Source organism: Vitis riparia, chromosome 11, assembly GCF_004353265.1.
Source record: "Vitis riparia cultivar Riparia Gloire de Montpellier isolate 1030 chromosome 11, EGFV_Vit.rip_1.0, whole genome shotgun sequence".
In the NCBI taxonomy this organism is placed as follows: Eukaryota; Viridiplantae; Streptophyta; class Magnoliopsida; order Vitales; family Vitaceae; genus Vitis; species Vitis riparia.
In genome coordinates this window covers 1,036,869-1,056,433 of record NC_048441.1, presented here as the reverse complement: position 1 = coordinate 1,056,433, position 19,565 = coordinate 1,036,869, and the positions used below count along the sequence as shown (strand labels likewise).

Sequence of the window (19,565 nt, the reverse complement as noted above, 5' to 3'; positions counted from 1 at the left end):
ATAGTAGATGTATCATATAAACTAAACTAGATAAATTCTCTTTCATATCCCCTCTTTTGACATGTTATTTGGAATTATTTTATGAATGAATATATATTGAATTCTTTAATTTGATTGTTTGTGTATTATTTTATCTTATTTCACTTCTTTATTCTTTATTTTGAATTTAATTGTATACAATATGAAATTTGCCTATGATATTGGATTCATTATTATTGTTTGTGAGCTAATTCTCATTGACCTTATGAAAGCGTTTTACATGCAATTAAGGTACGCTTCCTTTATCCTTTATTTATTTATTCATTCTATGGACATCTATGCCTTATTTTGATTATTCTCATGCTTAATTACATCTTGAATACGAGAACCATTATTTTATCATAAAACAAGATCTTTGATCTTCGTTTTCACAAACAAAATAAAAAATGAAAACTTTAAGAGAAATGACTTCGGTTTTTTCTAAAAAAAGAATGTATTCTTTCTTTGTTTTTAGGGAGAGACAATTCTCATGAAGAATTTTTTTTTCTTTTAATAGTGACAATTTTTGGATAGTTTTAAAACTCCCCAAAATTGCTTCCCCATTTTTCTCATTGATTGAGTTGGGTTACAAATAATGATAATAATAATAGTAATAATAAGCACTATTGATAAAAAGATAAGTAGAGACCCATTAAGGATATAATGATGAAAAATGATTAAGATGATCATGCTATATGCATGCAATCAATTTTACCTATAAACTAATGCACTTATGCAAGTTAATTATTTGAGTAAAAGGACATGCAAGAGGTAAGTTAAAAAAAAAAAATGGCTCATTTGTTACCTCATATAAGTTAGGATTCAAGACTAAAGATTTTGTGTTAGAATTGAATTAAACTATAAGTGCGTTTGATAGTGATTTTAGAAAACACTTATATTCTTTTTAACACTTAAATGATACAAAATTTTAAGTATTAAAAAGGTTAGAAACATTTTATAAAATTACTATCAAATGAACTCTAATACATTCCAAAGCATACATGGACACATAATAACATATTAATAACTCATTCCCCATAAAGAAAGTGGAGTCTTTAAATTTAACACACCCACCACCATAATCAAGATTCAAAAGAGTTCCTCCATCCGTTAGTCCATTAATAAAATATGTAATAAACAAAATAAGACTACTCCACTTAGTGAGATACCAAGTTGCAGTTTCATATTGTATCAAAGTCCCACAAAGCATGGGAAAAGAAGATAAATCTAGCAGCTATCAACAAATAGAAAAATATATCATGTAAATGAATTGGAATATATTGATTCTATATATAGTGACTATATTTCATCTAAAATATTTTCCGTTTTGACCACTAGGACAAAGTTGAATTAGTTGGTACAAAGCATGATGTTATGTAGATTCTTATGATCATAATTGATATCTTAAATATTCCGTTCATTGTAATACAAATGACTATCATTGGATAATTAATTAGTAAGGTTCAAGATAACATCTTCTAAGAAATTACTCAAAATAAAATAAAATAAATATTTTTAGTACAACCACTTGAAGATGGTTGTCACCACAAGATTCTAAAGTTCCATCAAGATCACTCCACCATTACCACTAAACCTAACCTTGATTAGTGGTTGCATGTGCTGATTATCAAAAGTGAGATCTTTCTTTATATATATATATATATATATATCATAGAAAAGAACAATACCATAGAAAAGAAAGCTTGAATATACCATAGAAAAGAACAATACTAACCATATCTTCTTACTTATGTCTTATGTGGTTCACTACTTGTTAACATGAATGATGATTAAATGTTAAAAATTTAAAATTTTGAATATTAGCATTTTACATTAAAGGGTTGGCCGGTCTATATCACTTGGTATAAAATAAATTAGCAATAAATTCCTTGGTTTCAAATCAACCTACTAGCTAGGTGGTGTCGATGAACAAAAGGAAAAAGAGAAATCAGAAAAAAGAGCGTACAACAAAGACTATGCCCTAAGATATAAGATTGATGGAAAGCCAAATGGGGCATGTGGTCACTTTGAACTGTCTGTGTTACACATTGGCAAATTGGAAATGGAAAAAATTATAATTATTACAAGACGAACACAATAAAATGATTACATTTCAGTGGGAATTAAACATCAAGTGGGCAGCCCACGTTTTGACTCCCTTCCTCTGTTGTAATATTGATTGAATCGTCATAACCAGTGTATACTGATTCAGAAATTAAAGCCAAGAACTAAAAAAATGAATATATAAACAAAATGAACATGATCGCAGATCATCCTAAGGTATATGATAAAGTTTTGATGGCTTCAAGTTCTGGGTAACATTGAAATACTTCAAGGTCTCAATCCACTTCTCCTGCTTCTTCAGAAGGTGCACTGCAATGGTGTTAGGCCACAGCTCATGTGTACACACCGACCGCGGCTCCGGGTAATCGTACATCTCCCACTTCGCCATGTGCCTGTTCCTCCCTCTACTCCCCTCTCGAAGCCAATCTGCGAACACTCTGTCTTCGGGGCCTACCATGTGGTTCTTCGGAATCTCAGAAACCCCAATCCACTCCACAATGTCCCATGAAACCAAGTACCCCATTCCGGACATAAAGTGAACAAATGGGTTCATGCTTCGACATGGAACCACGCAACCATAATACAAATCTTCACGGGGCAATGGCCTTAGAGACTTCACCAGGTTGTCCAGCCTCAGATACGTGTCGTCGTCCGCCTTCATTACGTAATGGTACGGCGGAGATGGCCCCTCAGTGGAATTCAGCATCTCCGGCAAGCTCGAGAAGTACGTATACGTCTTGCCCTGGTTCATGTTCTCCGTGCAGTTGAGGATGATTATGTCGTCGTACCGCATTATCTCCAGCGCAACCAAGACTTTCTGGTCTTCCTTCGTGAGGTTGCAGAACACGAACTTGACGTCGACCTTTGCTCCGGCCGGGGACTGGGTGCCGTAAACAATGCGGAGGAAGTGCCGGCGCTGGTACTGGTCGGGGAGGGTCAGGATTCCGATGAAGATCCGGATGTCGTCGGAGGTAGAATTCAGGGGGAGAAAACTAGCGGAAGATGATGAGTTGTAGGAGAAGAAAGTGTGACTGCCGAACTTCAGGAGATTGCCGGAACGGACTTCGTAAATGGAAACTACGGCGCAGAGGAAGAGGATGAAGAAGGAGGATATGATGAAACGGGATCGTTCAGGCTTGGTGGGATTCATCATCACCTGTTGGACATTGGGATTCATCGTCATCTTCTGAAATTGAAGCTCTCAAGACATGAAAGAAGATCGAGTTGTGGTTTCACGAGACTTTTTAGCAAAACAGTTTATGAATTGGGCTAGAATATATAATATATAGTTACATAATGATATAATATATAGTTTGTTTTCAATAATATTCAAATTATTTCGTTGATGTAACGCGTTGATTAGGTATTGGGCATACCTTTTTTGACTTTCACACTTCCAAGGCACGGAATGAAGCAATGTACCCCCATGGCCTTTGTTTGGAAGAACACATGGCTGAATTAACCCACGACTTGATACAAAAATTGAACCCAAAAAGTTGCTAAAATAATTTGAAGCAATATTGTATAATCTTTTGTAATATTAAAAGAATATGCACCATATTTATTATTTGAAAATCATGACTTTATGTAAGTATAAATTAACAGAGACTGATATTTTAATTGAAAAAGAGAGCGGAGATTTGGTGAAACCACAGGGAGCTATGCCATGGTGATGGAGCCTTGGAGTAACCCATGATCTACGTACATTAATACTAGTAGAATTGGTGGCCCCATGTGTTTGTTCTTACACGTGCTTGCTACCCAAATCATGCAAAGTATGTACACATAAAATTCTTTTGGGTGTTTGGATCACTAGAAAAAGAGAGAAAAAAGTGTGCACTTTTAGTGGGTCAACAGGCATTTGCTTTATAATCAAGTATGGTGTGTAGGACGAATTGGGGGCAGCCCTACTTCACTCTGTTCATGCATAAATACCTAAACAAGAGAAGTTGACCAAATCACTTTACCAACTTGTAAGCAAAGACCATGGCTGAGTTCAGTGGAACAAGCCTTTGAACTAAAATTAGGCTTCTCTCCACTGGCAATTGTTTTTTTTTTTTTTTTTTTTTTTAATGAAAATACAACTGAGAATTGAAGCAACTTTGATGAAAAGACCATCAACTCCTTCATCCCATCAAAACATTGAAAAGGCCATCTCTCAAAATTCCAAAAGTCAATACTCGGATAGTTTTCATAATTACAATACCCTATGTTTGGTTAAGGGGAATTTGAGAGAAAACGTGAAAGAAAAAAAATAAAAAGAAAAAATAAAGCAAAATAAGAAATTATGACGTATTCCTAATATTTTTTATAGTTGTATTCCTAATATATGACAATTTATTTATAAAATTAATTATGTTAGATGTTTATAAGGAATTAAGAACATAACAAATTGAAATATGATAAATGTTACAAGTATTAAATATGAACATATGATAATTTTAAAATATATATGAATATTAATCATTAATAATAAATTAATAAATTAAATTATATAAATATGAAAATTAAATTTATAATGAAATACCATAAAACATACTAATAGTATTTTAAACTATTTTAGTATATTGATATATATAGTTAAATATAGTAGTTATTAATTATATTTAATGGTTTAAATATATATATATATATATATTATTGTAACTAAATATGAAATGAAATAAGTTTATTTTATTCATTCTTAAGTTCATTTAATTGTGTTTAGTATTGTAATAATTTTTAAAAATATTTTTTAGTTTTTAATTAGTTTATTTTGCATATTGATAGTACGAATCATAGATGCTAAGAGTGATATGCCTTAGGACTTCTCGAGTCAATGATTGATATTGTGAAGAACCATATGGAAGGCTTTGAAGACAAAAGTGTTTGGAGATTAATTGGGTTTCATATAGTGTACTTATTGTGATTTAATTTGGTATTAATTAGCTTATAATTAAATAATTTGGGTTTTTGGATTGTGATATGGATATATTAAAAATGTTATTTATTTTTTATCTTGATGAATAACATTTCTAAGTATTTATTTAAGATTTATTTTGTGAATTCCCATGTTTTGCCCTGTTATTAAAAGTTTTGTTTATTGTTGATAATTTGGCTTCCTTAGGCATACTTCTATCTTGCTTTGATTTTGTTATACATTGTAAATGTATCATATAAACTAGATAAATTCTCTTTCATATGCCCTCTTTTGACATGTTATTTGGAATTATTTTATGAATGAGTATATATTGAATTCTTTAATTTGATTGTTGTGTATTATTTTATCTTATTTCACTTCTTTATTCTTTATTTTGAATTTAATTGTATATAATATGAAATTTGCCAATGATATTGGATTCATTATTATTGTTTCTTTGTTTGTTTTTAGGGAGAAACAATTCTCACAAAGAATTTTTTTTTTTAATAGTGATGATTTTTTGGTAGTTTTAAAACTCCAAAAAACTGCTTCTCCATTTTCTCATTGATTGAGTTGGGTTGGGTTAGCCCACTTGGGCACTCAAACCCAACTCCAATAAATAATAATAATAACAATAATAGTAATAAGCACTATTGGTAAAAAGATAACTAGAGACCCATTAAGGATATAATGATGAAAAATGGTTAAGATGATCATGCTAGATACATGCAATCAATTAAACCTATAAACTAATGCACTTATGCAAGTTAATTATTTGAGTAAAAGGACATGCAAGAGGTAAGTTAAAAAAAACAAAAAAGGCTCATTGGTTACCTCATATAAGTTGGGATTCAAGACTAAAGATTTAGCGTTGGAATTGAATTAAATTATGAGTGTGTGTTTGATAGTAATTTTACAAAACACTTTTATTCTTTCTAACACTTAAATTTTAAGTATTAAAAAATTAGAAATAATTTCTAAAATTACTGTCACATGGGCTCTAATACATTCCAAAGCATGGACACATAATAAAATATTAAGTTCATTCCCATTAAAAGAAAGTGGAGAGTCTTTAAATTTAACACACCCACCACCATATATATAATCAAGATTCAAAAGAGTTCCTCCATCCCTAAGTCCATTAATAAAATACGTAATAAACAAAATAAGACTACTCTACTTAGTGAGATACCAAGTTGCAGTTTCATATTGTATCAAAGTCCAAATCACAAAGCATGTGAAAAGAAGATAATTCTAGCAGCTATCAACAAATAGAAAAATATATCATGTAAATGAATTGAAATATATTGATTCTATATATAGTGACTATATATCATGCACTATGGTAATGGAAAATTTCATCTAAAATATTTTCCTTCTTGGTTTTGGCTACTAGGACAAAGTTGAATTAGTTGGTACAAAGCATGATGTTATATAGATTCTTATCATAATTGATATCTTGAATATTCCGTTCATTGTAATACAAATGACTATCATTGGAAAAAGTTTAGTGGATTATTAATTAGTAAGGTTCAAGACAACATCTTTTAAGAAAATACTCAAAATAAAATAAAATAAAATAAAATAAATATTTTTAGTACAACCACTTGAAGATGGTTGTCACCAATGATTCTAAAAAATCCATTAAGATCACTCCACCATTACCACTAAACCTAACCTTGATTAGTGGCTGCATGTGCTGATTATCAAAAGTGAGATCTTTCTTCATATATATATAATAAGTGTACATTAAAAAAGAATTTAACAAGAAAGTACAGACAACGATACTTCCATGAAAACAATTCCATTGTAATAATAAGTTTGATAGTTTCAATAGGTTAATTTCTAACTACTAGCTTACATCTTAAATTTAAATTAATTACAAACAAAGCTTAAACATACCATAGAAAAGAACAATACTAACCTTATCTTCTTACTTGTGTCTTATGTGGTTCACTACTTGTTAACATGAATGATGATTAAATGATAAAAATTTAAAATTTTGAATATTAGCATTTTACATTAAAGGATTGGCCGGTCTATATCACTTGGTATAAAATAAATTAGCAATAAATTCCTTGGTTTCAAATCAACCTACTAGCTAGGTGGTGTGGATGAACAAAGGAAAAAGAGAAATCAGAAAAGAAAAAAGAGCGTAAAACAAAGACTATGCCCTAAGATTGATGGAAGCCAAATGGGGCATGTGGTCACTTTGAACCGTCTGTGTTACACATTGGCAAATTGGAAATGGAAAAAATTATAATTATTACAAGACGAACACAATAAAATGATTTCATTTCGGTGGGAATTAAACATCAAGTGGGCAGCCCACGTTTTGACTCCCTTCCTCTATTGTAATATTGATTGAATCGTCATAACCAGTGAATACTGATTCGGAAATTAAAGCTTACAAATGGTATTAAATACCGATCATCGAAAGTTTCTGACGCTATATATGTAAAGACTCCTCTTAACCAAGTAGACGCGTTTAAAAGCCGTGAAGACCCTTTGGGTCTAAAGCGGACAATATCTACACAATCGAGAGTGGGTTGTTACAGCAATGACCTTAGAGACTCCACCAGGTTGTCCAACCTCAGATACGTGTCGTCGTCCGCCTTCATTACGTAATGGTACGGCGGAGATGGCCCCTCAGTGGAATTCAGCATCTCCGGCAAGCTCGAGAAGTACGTATACGTCTTGCCTTGGTTCATGTTCTCCGTGCAGTTGAGGATGATTATGTTGTCGTACCGCATTATCTCCAGCGCAACCAAGACTTTCTGGTCTTCCTTCGTGAGGTTGCAGAACACGAACTTGACGTCGACCTTTGCTCCGGTCGGCGACTGGGTGCTGTAGATAATGCAGAGGACGTGCCGGTGCTGGTACTGGTCGGGGAGGGTCAGGATTCCGATGAAGATCCGGATGTCGTCGAAGGTAGAATTCAGGGGGAGAAAACTAGCGGAAGATGATGAGTTGTAGGAGAAGAAAGCGTGACTGCCGAACTTCAGGAGATTGCCGGATCGGACTTCGTAAATGGAAACTACGGCGCAGAGGAAGAAGATGAAGATGAAACGGGATCGTTCAGGCTTGGTGGGCTTCATCATCACCTGTTGGAAATTGGGATTCATCGTCATCTTCTTAAAATTGAAGCTTTCAAGACATGAAAGAAGAGTTGTGGTTTCATGAGACTTTTTAGCAAAACAGTTTATGAATTGGGCTAGAATAGATAATATATAGTTACATAATGATATAATATATAGTTTTTTTTCAATAATATTCAAATTATTTCGTTGATGTAACGCGTTGGTTAGGTATTGGGCATACCTTTTTTTACTTTCACACTTCCAAGGTGTTAAGGATACTTAGCCTTTCCATTACAATTTACCATATGTATCATATTTGACCCTTGATTACATGCTATTCCTTTGTAATCAGTTTGATATTATTTCCTACTTTCCATTTCTTTTGTAATCTGTTTGATATTATTTGATTTGTAATATTCTGTAAATGATTATAAATAGAAAACTCTCACCACCTTCTCAAGTGTGGTGGTTTTGGCAAATATTCTTATGGTATCAGAGTCAGTCTGGTTTAGCAACCCCAATCCATTTTTCTCCATGGCTTCTGAATCATCTCATCTTCTTCCTTTCAACACTCTAATCCACATGATCACCATCAAGCTTTCTTCCTCCAATTATCTTCTCTGGAAAAGCCAACTTCTTCCTCTCCTTGAGAGTCAAGATCTGTTGGGCTATGTTGATGGAACTCTTGTTCCACCACCCCGTTTTGAACCAGAAACTTCTACCACACTCAGCACCAAATATCTGGCATGGAAAGCAACTGATCAACGGTTTCTCTATCTCTTACTCTCCTCTTTCACCAAGGAAGCCATTGCTACCGTTGTTGGTCTCTCCACTGCCCGTGAAGTTTGGCTCGCATTGGAGAATACATTCAGCCATCATTCGAAAGCCCGTGAACTACGACTCAAGGATGACTTGCAGCTGATGAAACGCGACACCAAACCCGTTGCCGAGTATGCCCGTACCTTCAAAACACTTTGTGACCAGCTTCATGCCATTGGAAGACCCGTTGAGGACACTGACAAAGTGCACTGGTTCCTTCGTGGACTCGGCACCGATTTTTCCAGTTTTTCTACAGCTCAAATGGCTCTCACCCCTCTCCCCTATTTTGCAGATCTAGTTTCCAAAGCTGAAAGTTTGAGTTGTTCCAACGATCCCTTGAATCTTTTGAACCCACCACTGCGGCATTCACAGCCACTAATCGCAGTTGCACCACTTCCCATGGAACTCCATTTGCTTTCCGTAACAACCAGCGAGGTCGTTCTCATTCCCACAACAACAACTCTTCCAACCGAGGACGAACCTACTCTGGTCATGGTCGTCGACCACCTCGCTGCCAAATTTGTCGCATAGAGGGCCATTATGCTGACCGCTGCAACCAACGGTATGCTCGGACTGATTCCTCTGCTCATCTTACCGAGGTCTTCAACACATCTTGTTCTCTTTCTAGACCCGAGGCTGCTGACTGGTTTTTGGACACCGGAGCTTCGGCTCATATGACCACCAATCCATCTATTTGGGATTAGTCCAAAATTTACATAGGTAAGGACTCTGTGATCGTAGGAAACAGTGCCTCTCTACCCATTACCCACACTGGTACTCTTTCTCCTGTTCCAAATATTCACTTATTAGATGTCTTGGTTGTCCCTCATCTCACTAAAAATCTTCTTTCAATTAGTAAATTAACGTCTGATTTTCCTCTCTCCGTTACATTTACTAATAATCTTTTTACTGTCCAGAATCGTCAAACAGGAAGGGTGGTGGTGATCGGTAAAAGAGATGGAGGGTTATATGTGTTGGAGCGCGGCAACTCTGCCTTTATTTCTGTCCTTAAAAATAAATATTTACGTGCTTCATATGATTTATGGCATGCTCGCCTAGGTCGTGTGAATTATTCTGTAATTTCTTTTTTAAATAAAAAAGGACATATTTCTCTTACGTCTTTATTGCCTTCTCCCTCACTATGTAATACTTGTCAACTTGCGAAAAATCATCGATTACCTTATTCCCGAAATGAACATAGGTCGTCTCATGTGTTAGATCTTATTCATTGTGACCTTTGGGGTCCTTCCCCCATCAAATCAAATTCAGGTTTTCTTTACTATGTTATTTTTATTGATGATTATTCCCGATTTACTTGGCTTTATCCTTTGAAATTTAAATCTGATTTCTTTGATATTTTTCTTCAATTTTAAAAATTTGTGGAAAACCAACATTCCGCTTGTATCAAGGTTTTTCAAAGTGATGGAGGTGCTGAATTTACTAATACTTGCTTCAAAGCTCACTTACGTACTTCTAGCATCCATCATCAACTCTCTTGTCCATATACACCTGCTCAAAATGGTCGTGCTGAGAGAAAATATCGTCATGTGACTGAGACTGGCTTGGCCCTTCTCTTCCACTCCCACCTTTCTCCTCGTTTCTGGGTTGACGCTTTCAGCACTGCAACTTATATCATCAACCGGTTGCCCACTCCACTTCTTGGTGGTAAGTCACCCTTTGAACTTTTATACGGCTACTCTCCGCATTATGAGAATTTTCATCCTTTTGGTTGTCGTGTTTATCCTTGCTTGTGTGATTATATGCCTAACAAACTTTCTCCCCGCAGCATTCCTTGCATTTTCTTGGGTTATAGTGCCTCTCATAAAGGGTTTCGTTGTCTTGATCCCACCACCTCTAGGTTATACATCACCCGCCACGCTCAATTTGATGAAACTCACTTTCCTACTGCCCCAAGCTCCCAGGCCCAACCTCTTTCCTCTCTTCATATTTCAAATTTCTTGGAACCACGTCTTCACCATATTGATCCATCTCCCCCTTCCCATACCTTTCCTTCCCCGCACATTCCTCGATCCAACTTCTCTCCATGTAATATTTGTTCTGATCTTGTGGATGAGTCTGTGCAAGTTGATACTTCTCTTGCAAGTTCCTCTTTGCCACCCTTGGCTTCCAGTCCACATTCTATTGAGCTTGCTGCTGATTCCTCTTCTTCTTTGGGCTCTCATCCTATGATCACACGAGCCAAAGCTGGTATTTTCAAGACTCGTTATCCAGTAAATCTTGGTGTCTTGGGCTCCTTTGGATTTCTTTATGCTCTTCTTGCATCCACTGAGCCAAAAGGATTCAAATCTGCTGCTAAGAATCCTGCTTGGCTTGCTGCCATAGATGAAGAAGTTCAAGCTTTACAACAAAATGGTACTTGGATTTTGGTCCCTCGGCCTGTCAACACCAACATCGTGGGCTCTAAATGGGTGTTTCGCACTAAATATTTTCCGGATGGATCCGTCGAGCGTCTTAAGGCTCGCCTTGTTGCTAAAGGTTATACCCAAGTACCTGGTCTCAACTACACTGACACTTTCAGTCCGGTTGTCAAAGCTACTACTGTCCGTGTTGTGCTTTCTCTTGCTGTCACAAATAAATGGCTTCTTCGGCAACTTGATGTCAAGAATGCTTTCCTCAATGGCACCCTTACTAAACATGTTTATATGGAACAACCTCCTGGGTATATTGATTCTCGTTTTCCCACTCATGTATGCCTATTAAAGAAAGCCATCTATGGTTTAAAGCAAGCTCCTCGTGCCTGGTTTCAACGTTTCAGCTCATTTCTTCTTACACTTGGTTTTTCTTCTAGCCGCGCTGACACCTCTCTTTTTGTCTTTCATCAGCAGTCTAGCCTTATTTATTTACTTCTTTATGTTGATGACATTATTGTTACTGGCAACAACCCATCACTTCTTGCCAGTTTTACTCGCAAGCTTCATTCTGAGTTTGCTACCAAGGATTTGGGCTCCCTCAGTTACTTTCTTGGTCTTGAAGCTTCGCCCACTCCTGATGGTTTCTTTATCAGTCAGTTAAAATATGCTCGAGATATTCTTACTCGTGCTCAGATGCTCAACAGCAAACCTGTTCACACCCCCATGGTTGTTTCCCAACACCTAACTGTTGCTGGTTCTCCTTTCTCTAATCCTACTCTCTATCGATCTCTTGTTGGCGCCCTTCAGTACTTGACCATTACACGTCCAGATATTGCCCATGCTGTCAATTCTGTCAGCCAATTTTTGCACGCCCCTACTACAGATCATTTTCTTGCTGTCAAGCGTATTCTTCGCTATGTTAAGGGCACACTCCACTTTGGCCTTACCTTTCGTCCATCCACTATTCCTAGTGCATTAGTGGCTTATTCGGATGTTGATTGGGCTGGCTGTCCTGATACTCGTCGTTCTACATCCGGCTACTCTATTTATCTTGGTAACAATCTAGTATCTTGGAGTGCAAAGAAGCAACCTACTGTCTCACGCTCTAGCTGTGAATCTGAGTATCGTGCCCTTGCTATGACTGCTGCTGAACTTCTTTGGCTTACGCATCTTTTGCATGACCTCAAGGTCCCCATTCCACAGCAGCCCCTACTCTTATGTGACAACAAAAGTGCTATCTTTTTTAGTTTCAATTAAATAAGAAATTTTAAAAATTAAAAATACAAATAAAACTAAAAAAACTTTAAAATTAAAAGTATAAAAACAAAATATTAATTTTTACTTTGTTAAAACACATTAGTAGAAAATATAGATATTGAAAAGGAAGTGGAAATACAATGAGAATCAATATTTTATTTTTAAAAGTTTTAAAGTTTTTGGTTTTAATTGTATTTAATTTTTAAGCAATCTAGTTTTAATTTTTAAAATTTCTTATTTTATTGTTGATATCAACTAATAAAATTTTTATTCAATTTTATTTTTTAAAAAAATTATATTTTAACAAATATTTGAAAACATAGAAAATATGGTGGAAACATTTCAAATTTTTAAACAAAGATTTGTTCTATAAAAACATTAGAGAATTGATTCTTAAACCTATTCTCAAAAATTGTTTTTTGATAACTATTTTCGAAAATGTTACCCAACACTGTGATAAAGATATTGGACAAATTGTTTTTAAAAATATTTTTAAAGAATAAAAAATAAAAAAACTATTGAGATAAGTAAATTTAGGTTTTTAAAAAAAATATTTTTCTATTTTAATTTTGTAAAAGAATTGTAAATTTAATTTATTAATATTAATAAACTTAATTTAATTATTATTAAACATAATACAGTTTTTAAAGTTACAAATAAATTAAAAAGAAATAATTTTTAGTGTGGTATGAATACTAAAAGGGTGATATAGGATCATATTCAATTTTTCTAATTTATTTATTTATTTTTCCTCTTGGGCTTTAATTTTTGAATCAATATAGCTACACACTTGTTTAAGTAATATATATATATATATATATATATATATATATATATTTTCCATATATATATTTTCCATTTCCAATTTGCCAATGTGTAACACGACAATCCAAAGTGAACATATGCCCATTTGGCTTCCATTATCTTACATCTCGGGTCATAGTCTTTGTATTGAAATCTCGTTTGTAATTAATTTCAAAAACACAGTTTATAGAATAAAAACAGTTTTTTATTTAATATAAAAATAAAATGATTTTTTAAAACAAATTTAAGATATTTTCATATATATATTTTTGTAAATTATTTTTAAAATAATTGAAAATACAAAGAATGGATGAAAAACTTTTACATTGAATAATATTTTCACAAAAAATATATTAAAAAACTTTTTTTATTAAAAAATATTTTTAAAAAGTATTATCAAAAATTAATTTTTTTAAAACTATTTTTTAAAATATTATTCAATAACACCAAGTTTGATTTCTTTATACAATTATTTTATGGAGGAATTATGTAAATATGCACTATTTACAAAATAATGGATGAAAATAATTCCTTTATTTTATTGAGTTACTCTATTGTTTTCAAGAGAGTATCATTATTGATATTTTCTTGTTAAAATTCCTTTTTAAGGGACACTTTTTTTTAATAAATTTAATAAAATTTATTTTATATTTATATAAAAAGAAAATATCTTACTTTTGGAAATGATCAGGACATGCAACCACTAATCAAGGCCTGGTTTAGTGATGATGGTGGAGTGATCTTAAAGGATTTTCAGAATCTTGTGGTGACAACCATCTTGGAGTGATTGTACTAAATATATTTATTTTATTTTATTTTAAGCAATTTCTTAACATCTCTATGGTGTTATCTTGAACCTTACTAGTGAATTATCCACTAAACCTTTTTCCAATGATAGTCATTTGTACTATAATGAATTGAATATTTAAGATATCAATTATGATAAGAATCTACATAACATTATGCTTTTGTACCAACTAATTCAACTTTGTCCTAGTAGTCAAAACCAATCATAAAATTATACTAGGTTTTAGCTTTTAAATTATGTGAAGAAAAATATTTTAAATGAAATTTTCCATTACCATATTGCATGATATATAGTCACTATATGTAGAATCAATATATTTCAATTCATTTATATGATATATTTTTCTATTTTTTGATAGCTGCTAGATTGATCTTTGGACTTTGGACTTTAAATGAAATTTATATGAAATTTTGTGATTTGGACTTTGATACAATATGATCCTGCAACTTGATATCTCACTAAGTGGAGAGTCTTATTGTGTTTATCACACATGCATTTTATTAATGGACTTAGTGATGGAGAAACACTTTTGATTATGGTGGTGGGCGCTGTTAAATATTTTAAATGGTACCCACTTTCTTTAATGGGAATGAGTTTAATATTCTAATATGTATCCATGCTTTGGAATGTATTAATTCAATTCAATTCAATTCAATTCAATTCAAACACCAAATCTTTAATCTTGAATCCAACTTATATGAGGTCACCAATAAGCTTTTTATTTTAATTACCTCTTGCATGTCTTTTTACTCAAATAATTAACTTGCATAAGTGCATTAATTTATAAGTTTAATTGATTGCATGAAGCATGATCTTCTTAACCATTTTTCATCATTATATCGTTATTGGCTCTCTACTTATCTCTTTACCAATAGTTCTTCATCATCATCATCTTCTACTTATTATTATTATTATAACAAAAGATTGATCCAACTTTGCACATTGCTAGTTGCAACCATCATTACCAATATTTTTTTATCAACTATAACTTGATTACTATGCATCTACAAACACCTAATAGCCTAAAAATATTTTGACCTCAAGAGGCATGTATTCACCTTGATAACGCCATTGAAGGTGAATCTCAATAATGGACTACGCTTAGAAAGAGGATGACTAGGTGTTTTATACAAATTCCAAAACAGTTCTCCAACAAATATTATCTTTCATTAAAATTTCTCACAACTTATATTCCTTTTTTTCAAAAAAAAATTCAACAAAAAATAAAATCACATGCAAACATGAATGCAACAACGCTCTCCTAACAATTTAAAAATGCAAGTCACATGCAAATGCTTCAATACTCCCTAATACAAATTCAAAAGAACAATTTTGTCTTTAATATATTTCCAATTACTACTTGATATCTTTTTCAAATTGAACAAAAATTATTCAAGATATTCAAAAGATAATCAAACTCATTTCAACCATCAACTATATATGTCCAAGTATGAAATTAAGATCAATAAATGGAAATGAACAAAAGAGAAGAATTAGAGATAGATAATAACACCAAATTTTAATATGAAAAAAATCTCCAAAGAGATAAAAAAAACCATGATCCAACAAGTGATCGAAAACATCCATTATGAAAAACAAAAACTAAAAACAATGTTTTACCTAACTCAAGTTTACCAATCTTTCTCAGATCACTTGACTAATATATTTTCAATTTTAGCTTCACACCTTCTTTTGGAGCATACTTGGAGTCCACAACCTCGATTTTGTCTTCTTCTTGAATTTGTATAAGAAGAAAATGAGTTTTCATCTAAACCCAAATAAATGAGAAAATGAGAGATGAATGAAAAAAAAAAAAATCAACCCTTTTTTCAGAAAATCCAATGTAGAAAATGACTTGGAAATAAAGGAAAATGATGGATTTTCTTGGCAAACAAACAACTCTAATTTGATATAAAGAGTGAGAGCTCAAGAGGGTGAAGAAAAATGTTGCAGGTCTTTTTACCCTAATTTGGAAGCAATTTAGTTTAAAAGGAAAGGAATCTTTGATCCAATGGCTAAAGAAATATCTAATAGAAAAACTAGATCAATCTAAAATTGATCTTACCCAAATCCGAATTGATCTTAGAACCTCAACCCTCCCTAACTTCTTAAAAAATATTTCAAGAAAAACAACAATTTGAAAAACTTGATTGGTTGAATTTCATCAATCTACAACCTCAGCTACATACCTTGGCCTCTTAGCAAACTCAACATCTTGATCATCATTAGGCAAGTAGTTTGAAGAATGATTCGTATAACCAAATTAGGAGACACTTAAGAATTTTTGTCCAGAATTTTCAACCTAGTAAAACACTCACAACCACGTTCAACTTAAACCTTGTGTTGAAGATAGTACTCATGAGGTCATTCCGAAGAATAATAATGAGACAAATATTTTTGGGGACTCATACTATCTCACCTTTAATGGAACAAATTAGTTAGAAAAAGGCATGAATGGTTCAAGATTGGTTTAAGAAAAAAAAAAATTAAATCCAGGATAGGTTCAGGAAAAGAAATGTAACTTCATATGAGTTATGCAAACGATAAAGATTCCCCTTTAAATATGTGGAAGTTTTGGGACATTCAACTAAAATAGTTGTTTTTAATCCTAAAAAGGTTTAATGATGTAAATTAATATATAATAGAAAAGACACCAAATCCACTAGTAGTTATGTATCCACAATGTGAGAATACCTAAATCATAAAAGTCTTTAAAATAAAGGTGAAATCGTAGATCCACCATAGGATCAACTATTAGAAGGACACAAAATAGCTTATATAATAGTGAGTCTTGACATATACATCGAAAACATAATATGATAAAGTAGTTGCTTTCAAATGTAGTAGTTTCTATTCACTATATCAAATCGAAGGACAACCTTGTGGATCCATGATTGAAATTTAAATTTGTACTCTAAGAGCACATAAAGGTTATGAATTATGCAATATGAAAGACTTCATGGAGTTTAAGAAAGGTTTGTTACCCTTCAAGTATAAGTGTTTATTACCCTTCAAGAATGGAGTTCTTTTTTCTCAAGATCGAAGTCCTTAGATACTTGAAGAAAAAAAAGGGCATGGAGACAATACCATATGCCTCAACAATAGGTAGTTTTATGTATGCATTGTTATATAATAAACTTGACATTTGTTTTTCTATAGAGATAGTGAGTAGATATTAGTCCAATATAAGACTAAAGCATTAGACAATAATCAAGCATATTCTCAAGGATCTTAGGCAATTGAAGGATTAATATATGTTTATGTTCCATAATGATGAGTTGGTACCCATTGGGTACATAGATTCAGATTTTCAATCTAATAAGAACTCTCATAGGTCTACTCTAGTTTTGTATTCACTCTAGGTGGTGTAGTTGTTAGTTGGATAAGTATGAAGCAATCTTACATTACTAACTCTTCTATAAAGGTCAAGTATGTTGCAACTTTTGAAGTTGCAAAGGAAGTTGTTTAGCTTAAAAAGTTCCTTATGAGACTTAGGATGGTTCCCTCATATGTACCATAAATAACCCATTTTGTGATAACAGTAGCGCAATGACATATTCTAAAGAACCAAAGAGGCATCGGAGGGTGAACACATTAATAGGATCATCACCTGATTCATAAGATAGTACGAAAAGATAATGTAGTTGTGGAAAAGAAACTTATAAATTTTAAGGCTAATTAATTAAAAAAATCACCCACGAGGAATGGAAGAGGGGAAAATGTGAATTAAGTTTTTGAAAACTTTTTTACACACTTAATTCAAGCAAATTATAAAGCAATAAATATAAAAAGATAAGGGATAGAAAAAGCAAACTTAAGATTTATAGTAGTTCGACAATCCTTGCCTACATCCACTCTCCTCAAGCTTCAATTGAGTGAGGGTTTTGCTAACTTATAGTTTTAACCAAGCTTCCAATTCCTTACACTTGGATTTTCGACTCTAATAGGCACTACTATTGGGATTGAGCCCCTAAAAGCAAGACATGATGTAACAAAGTTAGACTTAACTATTCTCTTGTTATCATTTTGGTGTATTAACATTGATTTGAACATTCAACTCATATCTCTTTCATTGTACATGACTTGGGTATATTAATTTAAGTTGTCCACAATGGGTTCCTAGATTTGAGTAATCCAATAGAGACTGTAGTGCACCTTCTCCTAATTGGATGGATAACTTATCTTGGTCATCGAGATGGATTTCCCTTAATAAGTACACTAGATGATGAACCATGACGCAAGACTATCAATTGTCATAGTTTACCAAACTACTATATTTTATGAACTCTCAACCTTGAGAGGATATTAAGCATGTGCTAAAATCAATAAGAGGCTTTGACTTATAAGTGAGACCCTAAAGTTGTCATATATCTTTATAGATTAGGTCATTGTTGATGGAGGCTAATGACAATAGGTATTTTCAATAGAGACACTATGAGATTAAAAAAGTGCGTCCATTTAAGTGATCTAATGGACATGTGATCATGAAATGTGTGGCCATAGTAATTTCTTTGATGGAATTTGACATATGCTCCTTGAAACTGGAGTATGACAGTTGATCACATAATAAGTGGAATATGTAATTTAAGGATTTGAGAAGTAATTTTGATAGGTGATAACACTACATTGTTAAATTACAAACATCAGTTCATGGAGAATCTACATGCAGTGGATAGTAAATCACTAACCTAAACACTTGGTGTCTCATTGTACTATACATAAGGTACTGGAGTGCAGTTGACTCTTTGTAGTGAGATGTTGATTTAATTCTACAATTTGATTCTAAGGGAATCAATACTCATATGGGTCCTAATAGTCCTCGTTTTGAGCTCATATTCATTTATGGTACTATTAGGAATTTGAGGCTAATCCAACCTATGGTAATCACCCTAAAGGGGGGGTGAATAGGGTGATGGTCTCTTTTCGCAAATTTAAACAAGTGAATGCAAAAGACAATTATATGCAAGTATATAATAATCAATATATAGACAATTGCATATAAATTAAAGAGTAGGGAAGAGAGAATGCAAACACAAGAGTTTATATTGGTTCAGCGCAACCCGGACTACATCCACTCTCCTCTAGCTTCAATCCCGAGCTTGAGGTTTCACTAATCCAAGGCTTCCAAACCAAGCCTTCAAACAATACAATTGGATTATGGTTCCAATTCACCCTCTCGGACTTTTGGCTCCAAGCACCCTTTACACTTCTCAAGAGATATCCCACTCTTGAACAACCCCTCAAGTGATACCCCACACTTGAGAAACTTCCTCTCAAAGATTTACAAATGAATGATCTCTCAAAAATTCTAGCACAAAAACTTTAAGCTCAAATGATACAAGAAAAACTAGGATTGAATGGTGCACTAAGGATATGCAAGTTGTAGAACAATGGTGCACTCAAAAACACTCTTCCAAGGCTCAAATATAATCAAGAAAGGTTTG

At 33.1% G+C, this 19,565-nt stretch overlaps 2 protein-coding genes across 2 annotated transcripts; both read right to left on the bottom strand.

Annotated features, from left to right (window-relative positions):
* Nucleotides 1-2,074: 2,074 nt before the first annotated feature.
* On the bottom strand, nt 2,075-3,332 carry LOC117925507. The gene has a single exon (XM_034844528.1). The coding sequence runs from the start codon at nt 3,263-3,265 to the stop codon at nt 2,294-2,296; it is 972 nt and encodes a 323-aa protein (XP_034700419.1). The 5' UTR covers nt 3,266-3,332; the 3' UTR covers nt 2,075-2,293.
* Nucleotides 3,333-7,533: 4,201 nt separating this feature from the next.
* LOC117925340 lies at nt 7,534-8,112 on the bottom strand. Its single transcript, XM_034844334.1, has one exon. The coding sequence runs from the start codon at nt 8,110-8,112 to the stop codon at nt 7,534-7,536; it is 579 nt and encodes a 192-aa protein (XP_034700225.1).
* Between the last annotated feature and the right edge of the window lie 11,453 nt (nt 8,113-19,565).

Coding starts and splice junctions, on each gene's coding strand:
- LOC117925507 (XM_034844528.1), bottom strand. CDS start 3,265: ATGACGATGAATCCCAATGTCCAACAGGTGATGATGAATCCCACCAAG.
- LOC117925340 (XM_034844334.1), bottom strand. CDS start 8,112: ATGACGATGAATCCCAATTTCCAACAGGTGATGATGAAGCCCACCAAG.